The 17,569-nt window shown below is 41.6% G+C and overlaps 1 protein-coding gene across 1 annotated transcript in view; it reads left to right on the plus strand.

Moving 5' to 3' along the window:
- Positions 1–10,797: 10,797 nt before the first annotated feature.
- CPA6 (carboxypeptidase A6) overlaps positions 10,798–17,569 on the plus strand; it is a 370,701-nt gene continuing 363,929 nt past the window's right edge. Inside the window, exon 1 of the mRNA XM_075550660.1 lies at positions 10,798–11,171. Within this exon, the coding sequence (XP_075406775.1) occupies positions 11,056–11,171 (116 nt within the window). The 5' untranslated portion in view covers positions 10,798–11,055. The remainder of the gene's footprint in view (positions 11,172–17,569) is intronic.

A 17,569-nucleotide genomic window follows, 5' to 3' on the forward strand; every position in this document is an offset into this window, starting at 1 on the left:
AGAAAGGGGGAACTGATTACAAGGATCTACATATCAAATTACATATAACCTCCTCCTTATAACCCCCTCCCTGGGGGATGGAAAACAGAAAAATGGGTAAAGGGAGACGTCGGACAGTACAGGATATGACAAAATAATAATTTGTAAATTATCAAGGGCTCATGAGGGAGGGCGGAGTGGAGAGGGAGGGGGAAAAGTGAGGAGCTGATTCCAGGGGCTTAAGTGGATTGCAAATGTTTTGAGAATGATAAGGGCAATGAATGTACAACTGCGCCTTATACAATTGATGCATGTATGGATTGTGATAAGAGTTGTATGAGTCCTTAATAAAATTATTTTTTAAAAAAAGAAAGTACCATGGACTGCTAAAGGACAAACCAATCTGTCATGGAAGAAGCCCTGCCAGAGGACACCTCAAAGTCAAGGATAGTGAAGGTTCATCTTTCATATTTTGGACCGGTTGTTCAGGAGAGACCATTCCCTGGAGAAGGACCTCCTGTTGGATAAGCGGAGCGGCGGTGTAAAACAGGAAGGCTCTCAATGAGATGGATTGGGAAAGTGGCTGCCACCGCAGGCTTGGGCACGGGCACAGGCACAGGCCTGAGCATGGCACAAGAGCAATGTTTTGTTTTACTTCGGGTCACTGTGGGTTGGAACTAACTGGATGGCACCTGACGACAACAACCACCCAAGAAAACATGTTTAAGTGAAGGCAGCCTGAGAGGTACGCAGGTGGTAAAGTTGACCCAACTCTCAGGTGAATCTACTGGGCATCTCAGTAGAACCTGGAAAATAATTAAAGGAAAATTTGGGAGCTGGTGGGAGGTAAAACAATGACCGCAACCCAAGTATAAAAGAGACATGTGTCAATGTTGTTTTCTAATTCATTGAGTAGAGAAGGCAACTGGCAGAGAGCTTATAACTAGTTCAAAGGAGAAGTCAAAGAATCACAAGCTTCCATGAAATAAAGAAATGTTGAAGCGACAAATGGACACAAAAGTGCCTTTTCCTTAGAGCTGCAGAAGGTCACCTCTCTGCCAGTCAGAAGTTATTTGAATCCACAATATACAACAATTATTAAAAATAGACAAAATTAGTCACATTGTTTACAGTTTTTACATCAGAGATTGTAAAAGACCCTTAGGTAAAGACAAAGTTGCATATTTCTCCAAAATTAGATAATTCCCAAAGGCTCCAGTGTTCTATTGAAAAGATCCTAGTAATCATTCATGCTCATTTCAAAGTCTTACGTTTCCCCTTAAAAACTCAAGGAGAAATACAGTTTCTGAAAGAAATGAATTTGAAAGAAAAGAACTTGAAATGTGTTTCTGATTATAACCATTAGAAGCCTCTAGCCTTTGATGGCAAATTGTTTGCCTTACATCAATTGATTGTCCTGACCAATCAAATTATTTTTCTTAATTTGACCTTTTTGCTAACTTAACTGCTCTCACCTATGAGAGTTTTTCAATGTTAATTATTTTCCTCCGCATCTAAGCTTTCTACAACTGATTTGCCTATTACAATATGGTTGATTCTGCTCAAGAGACCTCTTTAAAGTGTTAGAGTTAAGACGTCACTTTGGGGACTAAGGTATTCCTGACATTGGCCATGGTATTTTCAATCATCTCAAATAATATGCAAAAGCTAGACAATGCTTAAGGAAGACTGGTGGTGGTGGTGTGTGGGGGGGTGTTCTTTATATTTGAACTATAGTTTTAGCAAAGAATATTGAATATACCATGTACTGCCAGAAGAACAAACAAATGTGTTTTGGAAAAAACTAAACCAAACAACAGCAACCACATAAAACCAGCCAGAATGCATCTTAGAAGATAGGATTGCGACACTCCATCTCAACATTTGCGTCTTAGGAAAGACCGGTCCCTAGAAAAGGACGCCATGCTTAGTAAAATAGAGCAAGACCCTTAATGAAATAGATCAACAGAGTAGCTGCAATGAAGAGGTCGAGCCCCACAATCGTTGCGAGGATAGTGTGAGACCAGTGTTTTGTTCTGTTTACAGAAGGCCACCATGAGTGGAAACCAATTTGGTGGCACTTAATAACAACAACAAATGAACAACAATAACCACCAGCTCTCAATAGATTATACCTTTCTTCTAGTCAGAACTTGTAACAAAAATTGGGGCTTATTTGATCTATTTTGTATATTAAATGTAACTATGATCTTTACCACTTCAAATTCTCTGAGGATAAACTCATTCTGTTAGATATTAACTTGTTGATTTTACTATTTCTCCAAAAGCCAATAAACTCTTTAGAGAATCTTATTTTTTAATGTTTTTATCTTGGGAAATTTATTTAATCCCTTTATATCTTGAAACACTCATTTTCATTCTCTTGTCTATATGAATTCTGCCTTATAATACTATTTTATTAATCATTTTATTGGGAGCTCTTACAGCTATTACAACAATCCATAATTCAGTTAGGTCAAGCATCATTGTACAATTGCTGCCACCATCAGTTCCAAAACATTTTCTTTCTTCTTGAACTCTGATATCAGCTTGCTCCCCTTTGTCCCTTCCCTCCATCACCCAACCCCCCAGAAACCTTTATTATTATATTATATATTATTATTGGAATTATTATTGTCACATCTTACGCCAATACATCCAGTGTATCAGTTCACCTACAATCCTGTTCTTTGTTCCCCTTAAGTGAGGTTATACATTCATCATTGCTATAAGCTACCCTTTCCCCTTACAATCCCCTTGCCCAGTCTCCTGCTGTACTCTCAGGGAATCATTACTCCCATTACTGTTTCTGAAGGGCAGTCTACCTTGTCTTTCATGCATCAAATGATCTTGATTATACAAATGAACATACACAGGCCCAACAAGATAAATGAGGTAAGACAAAGACCATAATAGTAATAGGAGGAAATATTAAAGAACTAGAAGATGGCTATGTGCTTCATGAGTGCTATACCACACCCTGGATATATCATCCCTTCGGTGTGGCCCTTTTGTGAGGGACTGTCCAATTATCTTCTAGGTGGGTTTTGTGTCTCCACGACACTGCTCCTCCATGTCAATTTGATTGCTTGTTTTTGAACTTCTGATACCTATTCCTGTCAATGATCACTCAGGCTGGTGCGCTTCTTCCATGTGGGCTTTGTTTCTTCCCTGCTAAATAGCTGCTTGTTTAACTCTAAGCCTTTAATACCCCAGATGCTATAGCTTTTAATAGCCAGGCACCATCAGCTTTCTTCATCACATTTGTTTATGCACCCATTTTGCCCTCAGCAATACTCTTGGGAAGATGAGTATCATACACTGACAATTATTAGAACAAGTGGTTCTTGTAGTGAGGTAAGATTTAAGTAGAGGCCCAAAGTCCATCTACTTCCTTGTTGTACTTATACACACAGACATATATATCACATAGACATATATGCATATCTTTATATATTTACATAAATACATATCTATATTAGTACCGATATATCTATTTTAAACTTTTTCTTTTCTCCTTCCCCACTATCATGTTTACCCATTGTTCAACTCTTAGATACCATTCAATTGATAAAGCCTGGCCAGGAACACTATGCCATCCTTACTGTCAATTTTAGAACCTTTGCTTTTCCCCTGTCCCTGTCATCATTGGCTCACTGCTCCTTAGCCCCTGCCTCCTCCCCTCACATAGGCAGGATAAGCAATCCCAAGGAGACTTAGAATATTATTTGGTGATCTCAAAATCTTCCATTGTATATTCTTCCGTGCACTCTTAAGAAAAAGTCTCCAATGTTTTATTTTTACACTCGTGCTTCCTCTGCCTTTCCATACCCAGAAAACATTCTCTTCCCTCACCTCAAGTACATTTTACTATAGCTCAAGTTTAGGATCCTTGTTTATTCATTTCCCTCATTGATCATATAACCTTTGCTCTCTGAAATCAGATTTCATCATTCTTCATTGGATCTTTGTCATTCCTGAAAATCTCTCTCTGCCTACTTATAAATTACATGCGTTGGTTTAGATTTGAATCTCTCCTGTCATAATACAGCTTCTGTTTTCATTGCTTTTGTCCTTTTTTTCTACCTTCTCCCACACCCTCGTCGCATGGTATAAAAAGTAGTGCTTCACTAATTTACTGTAATATTGCTTCCAGCTTCATTCTAACCAGGCTACCTTAGCGTGTGTCTTACTCTACTCTTGTCGAGTCTCACTTAATTGAATTAAAACAGTAATATGCTGTCACACTAGTGTAACACACAGTTCTCTACCTTGTGTTTTTACCATGAAACACTGACACTTGAAATGATCATTTAAAATGTATTTTTATCTACTGAGCTTTCCTTGTGAGTTTCTTTGCAAGAGACTGTGAGGTTGGGAAGAAGGGGCAAGTGGCAAAAGTTCACAGAGAGAGGGATGAAAGTCTCTTTTACTTCTTTGACTCAACAGATAGAACTCCTTATTTTCACCTTGCAACATTACAAAGCTGGTTTTGTGCTATAAATTCTATAAAACATCATGGTGGCATAATTACACAGGTCTAAAAATATATAATTACAGGTTTGTCTATCTGTAAGACTCGCTCTTCAAACTGTTTTTTTTTTTTTTTTTCATCTGAGTGAGCAGGGTTATTTTTGTGAAAGATCTTGCCCAGGCTAAAGGTACATCTGGGAGAATCCTAGAAGAGCAATTCCCTTAGAGCTGAACGGTTCCCCTTGGCAGTGTGCTGAAAAGCAAGGCGGCACGTCTGTTAGTGAGCGCTCAGCCTGCCCCAGGCACTGTGAACTATGAAAATGTACTCTGAATTCCTTTCTTCCCCGAGTTCAGAAGACATAGTGACCTTGAATCAGGAATCAGAACACGGTGAAACAGAGAGATAGGTGTGAATCAGTATGGTGACGTGCAGAGGAGGCCACCATGTGGGTAAAAACATGGTGTGGGACACCTCTCATTGAAAAGAATAGCTTGAGCAGGATCTTGGTGGGAGGGTTTGGCAAGAGAGAGACAGGACAGATGGCCACTATTATCAAGAAATGCTGGAAACAAATGCAGAGGAAGCAAGAGACAAGCAAGCCTCAGGGAGCACTGGGGAAGATGAAAATGAAAATGTTTGCAAAAGCCTTGAATGCCATACTGAAGAACCGCACTCTTCACCTTAGCGTGACCTAGCGAAATGTCATGCGTTCTGAACAGGGGGTCTTTGTACATGCTGTTTCTTGTGTCTGCAATAGTCTCCCCTCACTTCTCACACCCCCACCCCTACCCCCACTGCTCTTCTCCTCAGGAAGGCTGGCTCCTTCTCGTACTTCCTTTAAACTTATCTCTCTAAACCTCCAACGCATGTGCTCTGTTTCCCTTTAACTTTCTATCACACATATATGATTTGTTTCCATAGAGTTAATGGAGCATCTAGTCTAACTATGTGTTTAATTTGCCCACAGCCTCTACCCAGCACTAGACAATAACTTTCACTAGGGCAGAGACAACATCTGAAGTGATATAGATCAGAGGAGGAGATGGCAAACAATATTTTTAAATAATTTTTTAAAATAACAAATTCCCTGTCATTGAGTTGATTTCGACACATAGCAACCCTACGGGATAGGCTAGAAATGCTCTTGTGAGGTTTTGTGACTATAAGTCTGTTCAGAAGTAGAAAATCTCCTCTTCCTCCAGAGGGTAAATTAAGGGCTTCTCAAAAATATCAACTTTGTACACAAAGGAGGAGCCCTAGAAAAGAAGAATGGAAGATGACAGTGTCCCAGATCCCAAGGAAGAACAGCGTTTCAAGCAACAAGTGGGTTATGACTGACCTTTGAGAGAATGTTTTCTGGGGATGGAAGTGCTGGAAGCAAACCATCAAGGAATTTGAGAAAGTGGTTTTGAGACACCTGAAGAAAATGAGGAGAGAGAGAGAATGGAATAGAACAGAAAAGAAGAAGAGAGAAGAGAGGAGGGAGGGAGGGGTGGGAGGAACAGAGCTGCTTACACCTAGATCAGACTTGGGTTCTTTGTAAAGAGGACCCTCTGAAAACAAAGGCACTGCCATCCAGTAGATCGTGACTTGTGGCAACCCTGTATAGGGCTTCCAAGATGGCAAATGGCTACGGGAGCAGATAGCCTCCGTTTTCTCCCTTCCCTTTTAGCAGCTGGTCTTACAGTTAAGCAACCCATGCTCATCCCATAGCACCACCAAGTTTTCTTACAGTCGATCCAAATGACTGACAAGAGAACTAGTGAAGAAAGAGAAGCAAGAAGAGTTAGCCAATGGTGTTGACAAAGGGAATGTTAGGGGCACACTGTTAAAGAAGCTTCAGAACAATCTTTACCCAACTGCCCAAACCAAGTAAGACATTATCCGAATTTCACATTTGCTATTACCTCGCATATTGGACGATTGGCAGAAACCTATCGAATAAACATGATGGACAAGAAGGGTGGGTGGCTGTTAATGATACTGAGGTATGAGACACTGACCACAACGGGCAGGCTACCGGTAAGATAAAGTCCAACCACACCTCAACTTGCCTTGCTCTGCCAAAATTTTTACTAATATTAGTCTACATGACCCTCACTCATAAACTTTAAAAAAAACGGATTTGTAAAACCTTTTTTACAGCATCATATAAATCCTGACTTTGAAGGACATTAAAGTGATTGAATCATCAGATCAAATCATCAACAATGAACTCAATTCAGTCTTTTTCTTTCTCAAGCGTAGTTTCTTTTCTTTCTCTGTGTGGTACTATTTCTTTTCATGAAGTTCACTAAAGGCATAGACAATAAGTCGCATTTCTCATTTTCCCATCTCCAAATCCCTAACTGGTTTAATAATTCACCCCCTCCTAGTGCCTTAAAAACAGAACTTTTATCTCTGAACCCATCTGTTAAAACTGGTCTCTTCTCCTCCCACTGGCTCAATGGAGTCCATTTATCACTCATTTTATGGGACCTTATCTATTCAAGAGAAACTTGATCAGATAACCTGGTCCTCAGCAGAGCAGAGGAAGATTGCTAGGAATGGCTGCTTTTATTTGAGAACCTCTCTTTGATCTGAAGTTCTTTGGGAAGGCTATAGAATGTCTCCGGGTTTCTTGCATTTCTGATGACCCAGGAAATTAGTACCTTGATCTCAGAGCTCAGAGACCTTTGTTGAACACACTCGTTAAATCCAGTCCTTCCAGAATAATTTGAGGATGAGTTTAATTCCCAGCAAGGGACAGAACATTCCTAAGTTTAATGCTGTGATATAATATGACAGATTTATACATTATTCTGACATAATAAAATGCAAAGGGTGAAGTGTTTTATGTACACAGTAACCACTTATTTCAACAGTTTGCTGACTGTTATATAGGCTTTCCTGTCCTCCTCCAAGGGATGCCTCGGGAAGCATCCCTGTGAGATTGCAGGGTAGCTTCAGTTTACAACGACCCAAAGTAGTAGGCCATCCAGACAAGAAGGAGCAACAGAAGGGTCAGAAGAACAAAAGCAAAACTCGGGAGTCCAGACTAGCTAAGTGGACTGTCACTTTCAGTCGTTTCCATAGGGCTGTCTACTGCTTGGCTAGTTTTTTCTCTATCTGGATATAGAAGTTGCAGAGTAAAAGCTTATCGATGAAATCCCTTCCCAGGTTCATCATCAATGCCAGAATTTGTTGTTCGTTAATTGAGTGAATATTGTACAGAGCCCTGATGATGTAGTGGTTATGAGTTGGGCTGTCTTTTTTTTTATTTGAAAACTATATGAATAACTGTAATGAGAGAGATATTGGCTTACTCTCTCTTCCAGAGTATGATCAGGACTTAGAAGAGAGAACAGTAATTAGACCAGACAATACTTTTCTTAATTAAAGGACACTTCCAAAATAAATTTTCTGGTATATTTGATTAAGAGCAGATAAATGTCAAAAACACAAACAAACCACAAAATAACAGCAGCAACAACAAAACAGCCCCCTTTCTCTTTGTTAAAAAATTGTTTTATTGGGGGCTCATATAGCTCTTATCACAATCCATACATCCATCCATTGTGTCCAGCACCTTTGTACATATGTTGCCATCATTTTCAAAACATTTTCTTTCTACTTGGGGCCCTTGGTATCAGCTCCTCCTTTTCCCCCTCCCTCTCCCACCCTCTCTCTCTCATGAACCCTTGATAATTTATAAATTATTATTTTTTCATGTTTTATACTGACCGATATCTCCCTTCACCCACTTTTCCATTGTCCATCCCCCTGGGAGGGGATTATATGTAGATCATTGTGATCAGTTCTCCCTTTCTCCCCCGACCTTACCCTTGCCCTCCTGGTATTGCTACTCTCATTATTGGTCCTGAAGGGTTTATGTGTCCTCAATTCCCCATGTTTCCAGCTCTCATCTGTACCAGTGTACATGCTCTGGTCTAGTTGGTTTTGCAAGATACAATTGGGGTCATGATAGTGGGGGAGAGGAAGCATTAAAGAACTAGAGGGAAGTTGTATATTTCATCAGTGCTATTCTGCACCCTAACTGGCTTGTCCCTTTCTTGTGACCCTTCTGTAAATAGATGTCCTATTGTCTGTACTCCCCCTCATTCACATTGATATGGTTTTTTGTTCTGGATCTTAGATGTCTGATACCTAATCCCATGGACACATCATGATCACACAGGTTGGTGTTCTCCTTCCATGTGGACTTTGTTGCTTTTCAGCTAGATGGCCACTTGTTTATCTTCAAGCCGTTAAGACCCCAGATTCTATATCATTTGATAGCTGGGCACCATCAGCTTTCTTCACCACATTTGCTATCCACCCATTGTGTCATTAGTGATTGTGTAGGGAAGGTGAGCATAACAGAATGCCAGGTGTGGTAGTTATATAATCTGGTGTCAATTAGGGATTTAAGAGGATTAAGAGTGCAGGGGTGGGGTCTGGTCTTTCAATAGGGTCATAGTCAATGAGGCCTCTGTGTGGGCATGGACTTCTCCTGAGAATTCTGGGAAGTCTGGTTTTTCCTCCTCAAAGGCTGGAGACACCTCTCTCTACTGACAAGGCTGACTCCTTGGTAGACATTGCAGCTGACAAGACACATGGAACTATACTAGTGCCCTGAGCCGGAGAAGTCACATGGACCTACTCTGATGCTACCAGACCTCTGAAGACAGAGAATCCACATAGAGACCCCTGCCAGCACTGAGATGCTTACAACACCACTGGATCCAAGGACTTTCTACCCACTGGCCTATGATTGTCCTGCATTTGGCGTCATTGCATGTGTTTTGTGAGTCTGAATATCTGACTTATAGGCTTGGACTGGACTTAGCTGAGATGCTTTCTTAATGTACAATTACCCTTTATATAAAACTTTCTTTATACACTTGTGAGTGTTTATGAGTTTGTTTCTGTAGTCTACCCGGACTAACACACCAAGCTATTAGAACAAAGTGTTCTTGTGTTGAGGTAGTACTTGAGTAGCGGACCAATGTCCATCTACTATCTTGATACTTAACACACATACACACACACACATACACATAGATCTATTTCCCTATCTATATATAAATGTTTACATACGTACATGCCTGTATTTAGACATCTATAAATGCCCTTTGCCTCCTTGTTCTTTGCTCTATTTTCTTTTACTTTCCTCTTGTCTCACTATCATGTTTGGCCTTCATTCAGGTTTCAGTAATTCTTCTCAGTTGCATCGCCCTTGATCAAGCCCTATCAGGCATCCTATACCTTCCTCGCCATTGATTTTAGGTCATTTGTTGTTCCCTTGTCCCTGGGTTTGAAAGCACCCCCTTTGCCATCACCTCCATGAGACAGTGAGAAGGAAGTAGTTGGTTTCTTGAGCGCCCCACACCCAGCTCCAATGCACTTCATGTACACCCACCACACTGTTATCCATGGTCTCTTGCATGTTGTGGTGGTGGTGAACAGGTTTCACTAGTTTGTAGAAAGAGAAGAAAAACCAGACATCATTCAAAAATAATGTGCGACTCAAGGCCCAATAGTATGGGTGTCACTTGGAAACGTGGCATAAACGCCTTCTACATTAGAATTCGCATTCTAACAAGAACCTACTAAAGCGTAAGAAGCATCCTCCACATGGTTATAGGAGTTCTCAACCTGTGCAGTCACTGGAACCACTGAGGGATATTTGAAACTACTGATCTGTGGGTCCCAACTCCAAAGGATTCTGATGTAAAGGGCCTGCCTCCCTATTTCATTCTAAAAGTGCATCCAAGGTAGGAAAAAAGTGACGAACTTCCTATTTCCTAAAAGAATCCTTTAAACAGAAGCAAGTCTGGTTGCTGCAGAGGTGGATGCATGCCAAAGCGCTCCCTGAAGATCTAAGGAATGACTACCCTGGGGGTACATCAGGAGGTGGGGGCCTAGGGTCCTTCTTCCAGATCAAGCCATCTAGTGTACCTCTCCTTCCCCTCCCCCATGCTATGCTCCTGTCCCATCAAACCTGGGGACTGTGCATTGCTGCACATGAAGCTGTATAGAAATCCATTGTGGGAGAGCACCTCATGGAGCAAGGATTGTTCTCTGCAGGTTTAGCCCATCCTCAGACAAACTGTTCACAATTAAACTCGGTCCTCATGTTATAGAAGGTAACCAGAGGAAGAAATGTTTGGGTGGGGGTGGGGAAGGAGGTGGGGTGGGGGAGACATTAGAGGCCTACAATGGAAACATAAACAAACGAGAAACAGAGGGGAACCCCCCCCAAGCAAATAAGCAGCACCCAGCGAAACCCCTGCTGTGAGTCAGCAAGGGGGAGGCCCAGCCCCTTCCAGGGAGCTGAGTAAATCTCAGGCTCAGCTGCCAGGCTGGGCTGTGTGGGCTGCTGCCGAACGTCCCAAGACCAGATCTTAATAGCAACCTCCCCTTCTCAGCTGCCTAAACTTTTTTTTTCGGTGGGGTGGGGGGAGCGTGTTGGAGAGAAGTGTCACATCTTGCTCATTCCCAACCCTTCTCCCCCACCCCTTCCCAGAGAACTTGCTGGCGCCTGTGGAGCGGGCGCTGTTAGGCACCTCCAGCCCTGGATGATTGCTGGAGCAACTTCCAACGCCTCTCGCTGAGACATCATGAAGTTGCTTGGAAAGCCCAGGGACCCGACAGCTGCCTTCCTGCCTCTGTGCTTGCTCTTGATGAAGACCCTGCCACCAGGGCACAGCCACCTTTACAACAACCGCTACGCTGGGTAAGTGGGGGGTCTTTTAAGATCGCCTCGGCTTTTATGTGAAGGAAGGGACTGGCTTGCTCCTGAATGTGTCTCTCGCTTTTTCTGCTCTGTGGTCTCGGCGTGACACTGCACACGCTCCTGGTCAGTTGAATGAAATTGACACACAGTCCTGCTCTGCTTCTCTGATGTGGCTCACGGGGGTATGCAGCGGGTGCACATCTGCCTGAAGAGACGTTTTAGATTGATGGTGTGTCAACCTCAGTTGTGGATCGGATGTTGAATGGCAGGCTGTCTCTGGAGCTGTTGTGGCCAGTCTTTGCAGTTTTTATCTGCTTTGGTAGATGAGCAGCTTCAAGGATTCTGTTGTACCATGCGAATGATATAAAAGACCTGCGACGTAGCTCTGTGTAAACTCCACTGAAGCGACCTGAAAACCAAATCTCTTTTGGAATTATAATGCATAAGCAGTGGGCTGGACTCCACCAATGATTAATTTAAGGGCTGTGTGTGTGTGTGTGCACGTGTGTGTAAAGTGCTTGTTAGTCTGTAGAATAGTTGTTAGAAAGGTTTTTCAGATCTGAGAAATACGAATGATTCAACCCAAAATAAACAAAATTCAAGTGACCAAGACTAAAATTGTCAGTCTCATTCCAAAGGAGAAACACAGAACAGAATAAGAATGCCTTTCTCCCCTGTTAGGTAGCATGTGTTGTGAGTGCCTTTTAGAGGACACTTAGGCTGAGTGTGAGGCCACGTGTTACTTAGCACATTCTGAAGGCTTGCTAGGGTATAGACAGCTTGTATTTTGGAGCAGTTTCAGGGTGTCACTCTTTGAATCTGGAAATGATGGCATGCCTGCGTTGTAGACCTGGAAAACCCTTAAGTACTTCCTCCGATTCAATCTGTCCATTTTATGAAGGACATCCAGTAGCTTCAATCTTTTTAAATAGTCTACTATTATCCAATAATTACCAGTGGAGGGACATTTTCATATAGATTTGAATTGTGACCAAGATATGTTCAGTGCCGTAAAATAAAGTGGTTCTTACTAAAAATAGGGTACAGACCATTGGTGTAACCCGCTCCTTTCTCTTTTAAAGAATGGAGGCACTGCCTTTAGGGCTTTCTTAAAGGCTCAGCCTCCAGAACAACATGGAAGAGCATTTGCTCAGTCTTAGGGGATGTTCAACGGAGGTGGAGGTGATGCCACAAGCAGGGACAATAGATGGTGGTGTGATGCTAACTTTTGTCACCCTGGCATTCCCAGGAGCAACAGGAGGAGGTGGTTATGTGAAGGCTGCCATTTGGCCTCAGTCACACAGGGGATGGGCTTTACAGTCAGATGCCTTGCCACCCCCTGGAGATTTCCGGCAGGAAGCCAGTGTTTAGTGGCTGCTGACGCTGGTTAAGCTTGTGGAAGGCTTTGTTCTCATTCTCCTCCCCAACATCAAGTTCCATGATAAACATATATTCACAGATTGACATGCTTCCCAGTGACATAGGACCTCACTCCGCCATCCAGCTGCTGCTCAGTCCATAATTACTTCTGTGTGGGGTGCTCCTTGATTATAAGTTGCCAGGACTGCTTCAGCTGAGCAGGTGTGAGCCGTTTCCTAAGGCACCACTTAGCAGATGTAATGAGTCCAATAGCAATACCTTTGTTCTTATAGAATTTGCAGCTACTGGAACCCTTGTAGGAAGGCCTGGTGGCACAGTGGATAAAGTGCTCAATTGCTAGCTAGGTTAGTGGTCTAAACCTGCCAGCCACTCAATGACCAAAAGATGTTGGAGACGGCTTCCCTGAAGATTTGTAGTCTTGGAAACTCTTCGCACGTTTATTTTGTCATCTGTAGGGTTGCGGTGAGTCTAAATGATCTGGATGGATTTGGATGGGACTTCTTTAGAGGAAGTTACATTACCTCACCTTCTCCTCTGTGCAGCAAAGGTAGTAATTGCCATTTTCTCATTGGCTGTTGCATAAATGATCAGATGTCTGAAAGTCAGAAGAAGAAGAAGAAAGGAGGGGGAAATGACCAAGCAATGACAGGCTGGTGAGGGGAGTATTGCTTGTCTAACACAGTGAAAGCATGGCGCTCCTTTAAAATCAGCCCTGCTTTTCTGAGCCCACTCATGATCAAAACTGGAGAATTCCAATTTATCACCATCAGCTGTGTGTCCTTCTCGCTCCTAGGAAGACAGAAATGCGGCTCAGGTCTGGGAGTATTTTGCTCTATTTACTCAAAAACTACTTCCTTTAAGTCAAGCTTTTCAACCAGCCAAAATCTTGTGGGAAGACATATTTGAATAGTATCCCGTTTGTTTCACTGACCTTTGCCCTTTCAAATTTATCATTCTAAACCACCTTGTTTTTATACCTTAAGGAATTTGTTCTGCTTTTGTTGGCCACAATGATGGAGCAGACCCCTTTCTGACAAGTTTATGAAAGCATTTTTGTAGGCCTTGGTGCTGTCTCATACTATAGGACAATCATCTGCAAAATGTGGAGCCTGAACACTCAGCAACAAGCATGCTTCCTGAAAACTGTTAATGAGCCTTCATCTTCTTTATATATAATAATTGTATTGAAAGGATATAATAGCTTTTCTAACAATTGTATAGTAGGTGTTTAGAAAATGTCAAATTTACAAAGTATCTGCTATTAAAAGTAAGATGGTCAAACCTAGAATATGAACATGCATAGAAATCAAAATTTACCAGTGGTTACCAGAGGTGAGCGGAAGGGGACAAAAGAGCATTATCACTTAAGGATACAGACTTTCTGTAAGGGTGGTGGGGCAATCCAGAAATGGATCATGACAATAGTTGCCCATGGTTAATATGACTTATGTCAATGAATATGGTTTGAATGGCAAACTTTTGCTTTATATATTTTACCACAATAAAAACACATCTTGGGGGGGTGGGCTGCATAAAACCGACAAGGAAAATTCAATGACAAAAGCTGTACCTTCTGGGTGGCTTTATTAAATTACACATGTAAACTAAAATCCAAACTCACTGCCATCGAGTCGATTCCAACTCACAGGGACTTTCTAGGACAGAGTAGAGCTGCTCCCTAGGGTTTCCAAGACTGTAAATCTTCACGGGAACAGCCACGCTAAGTGGCTGATGGGTTTGACTTCCTGACCTGGTAGATAGCAACACAACACGTAACCTGCAGCGCCCCAGACCTCCTTACACACATACAAGAGAGGTTTGAAAATCCACAGAAAATGAACTAAGGACAGGGTGGAACACAACTAGACTTGAAGAGTTATTTTTCGTTACTCTGCTGTTGGAAGCCTGTAGAGGCTACAAATGGAAGTCAAAAATGTCAATGACTGAGGCTCCCGCACCTGCAAGCATCTGCCTGTTTTCTCCATTTGCCTCATCTCCTTGTAATCTTGCAAGCAGACTGACTTGTTTCTTATACTGTGATATCTGAGGACAAAGAATAATACCTGCTGGCATGAAATTATGATAATTATATGACAATAATGATTTCAGTGCTGGAAGAAAGAGATCTAAGACAGTGTAGCCAGAAAATCTAAGAGGGCCAAAGCATTGAAATGGTTATGGTTTGATTATAATTAAGAACTAAAGGTACTGAAGGAAGAAGTTCAAGCTTAACTGAAAGCATTAGCCAAAATAAGTTGCCAGGAATTGGTGGTACACTAATTAATATCTTTCAACAAACTGACAAAGCACGGAAAGCACTCATTTGCCGTTGTCAAGAAATTTGGAAGACAGTTACCTGTTCCACTGACTGGATGTGGTCCATCATTTTGCTCATTCCAAAGAAAGGTGACTCAACAGAATATGGAAATTATCAAACAACACAATTAATGTCAATTTATGAATGTAAAAGTTGCTGAAGATAATTCAGCTACAGTTGCAGTAAAGCAACATGCAGCTGTCAGAAATTCAAGCCACTTTAGAAGCGGATGTGGCATGAGGAATATCACTGCTGACGTCAGCCAGAGCTTGGCCGAAAGCAGGGATGACTAGAAAGATGTTTATGTGTGTTATGTCGACAGTGCAAAGGCATTTGACTGTGGATAGTAACAAATAACAGACAGCACTAAAAAGAATGAGAATTCCAGAGGATGTTAGTATGCTCCTGCAAAATCGGTTCATGGACCAAGAGATCGTTGTTCTGACAAGAAGATGCTCCATGGTTTAAAAACAGAAAAGGCGTGCATCCTGATGATATCCATCCATCAGTATCCATCCATCATACTTCTCTAATTTGTTTGCTGAGCAAAGAACTCAAGAAGATACACTACATAAAGAAGCAGGTGGCATCAGGATTGGAAGAAGGCTTAGTAACAACCTGCCATGTGCAGAGGACAAAACCTTACTTGGTGAAAGGGAAGAAGTGAAGCACTGAGTTATGACAATCAGAGATTGAAGCCTTCAGTATGGATTACACCTCAATGAAAGGAAAACCCAAATCCTCACAACAGAATCAAAAGGCATCATGATGGAGAAAAGATTGAAGTTGTTGGGTTCTTCATTTTGCCTCAATCCACCACCAATGCTCATGAAAGCAGCATTGAGAAATCAATGTACTGTGTTGGACAAATCTCTTGCACAAACCCTGTTTAAACTGTTGAGCAGCAAGGGTCTCACGATGAGGAGTAAGGTGCCTTGGTATTTTCAATTGCTTCTTATGCATTGAAAGTTGGACAATATAGAAGGAAGACCACGGGCGAATTAATGCATTTAAATTAGTTGTTGGCAATGAATATTGAAAGTACCATGGATCTTCTGATCAGAAGAACAAATAAATTTGTCTTGGAAGAAGTTCCACCAAAATGCTACTTAGGAGCAAGGATGGGGATTCTTCATCCCACAGGTTTTAGACATGTCTAAATCTCCTGATTAAGACAAATAAGGAGAGATCAGCCCCTGGAAAAGTATATCAAGCTTGGTAAAGTAGAGAGTCAGTGAAAGTAGAGGAAATCCCTTAATTATATGGATTGACACAGTGGTTGCAGCAATGAGTTCAATAACAACAATTGTGATGCTGGCCCAGAAGCAGGCAGTGTTTCATGCTGTTGCATTTAGAGTTTTTATGAGTCAATGAGTTAGTAGTGAGGATTAAATGCAATAGCATTGTTGGTAGCACATATTAAGCCCTTAACCAAACTCCCATCTCACAGTCATCAAGTTGATTCCATCGCCCGTAGTTGCCCTTACAGGACAGAGCAGAACTAATTCCCCTTTGGGTTTCAAATGCTGTAAATCTTTCCTGGAGTAGAAAGCCTGATCTTTCTCCTATAGAGTGAATGATAGTTTCAACCTACTGACCTTATAGTTAGCAACACAAAATCTAATTCACTATGCCACCAAAACGCCCTAAGCAACTAACAGGGGCTGGTGGCAGAGTGGGTCAGGAGTTGGACTCGAGCTGCAAGGGAAGCAGTTTGAAACTGCCAGCTGCTTTTTGAGAAAAAGCTGAGGCTTTCAGCTCCCTGAGAGTTACAGTCTCAGAAACCCACAAGGGCCACTTTTATTCTGTCTTACTCTGTGAGTCAGAATCCACTAGATGGCCCTGATTTTTTAAAATAGCTAACACATATCAATATGTAATATAAATAAATATCTGTTAACAGATTGATAAGTCCCTCCGGACCTTAGAAATGTTAGGTATTCTCATTTTCCAGATAAACTAACTGAGGTAACCCATTCAGAAGAAACTAACTCTCACACAGAGTAAAGGGCACAGAATGGATTCCAACCCAGTCTGTCTGGCCCCACATTCTATTAAAGCAAAGAATAGCTTTAAAGGAAAATTGAGATTTAATCTTAGGTTGGCACTTGATTTCAGGGCAATAAATGAAAGGAGTAGATACTATCTGCAGAGAGAACACTGAACATTGAATCTTGGTCATCTTCCTGAAGGGATGATGAGTCACTGATAGAAAATCATTATTAGAAAATCAGCCATGATCTACAAAGAATGGAAAATGGATGGTGAAGGAACATTTAAATTTATGTAAAATATAAAAAGTAGAGAGTAGCTATGGTTGTTTTTCATTCGTTCATTAATTCAAAAAGTGTTATTTGCATGTTATCTGTATGTTTGCTGAACAATAGAATCAATGTCAGCTGCAAAGAAAAGAGGTCCACCCATAAAATACAATGTTAAACTGCTGAACAGTGTCAAAACAGATTCTTTCTCTTCTCAGGATTGCCATCAAGTTGATTTTTACCCACTTTAAATGACTTGAAAGGGCAGAGCAGAACTGACTCTTTGCATTTCTGAGACTAAGTCTTTATTAAAATACACTCCCTCGCAGTGTCTGGTGAGACTACTTCCTCAGGCCTCATTGAGTCAGTTCTGACTCACAGTGACTCTTTGTGAATCAAAACCAAACACTGCCTGGTCCAGCGCCATCTTCACAAGAGTT

This window comes from Tenrec ecaudatus, chromosome 5, assembly GCF_050624435.1.
Source record: "Tenrec ecaudatus isolate mTenEca1 chromosome 5, mTenEca1.hap1, whole genome shotgun sequence".
NCBI lineage: Eukaryota > Metazoa > Chordata > Mammalia > Afrosoricida > Tenrecidae > Tenrec > Tenrec ecaudatus.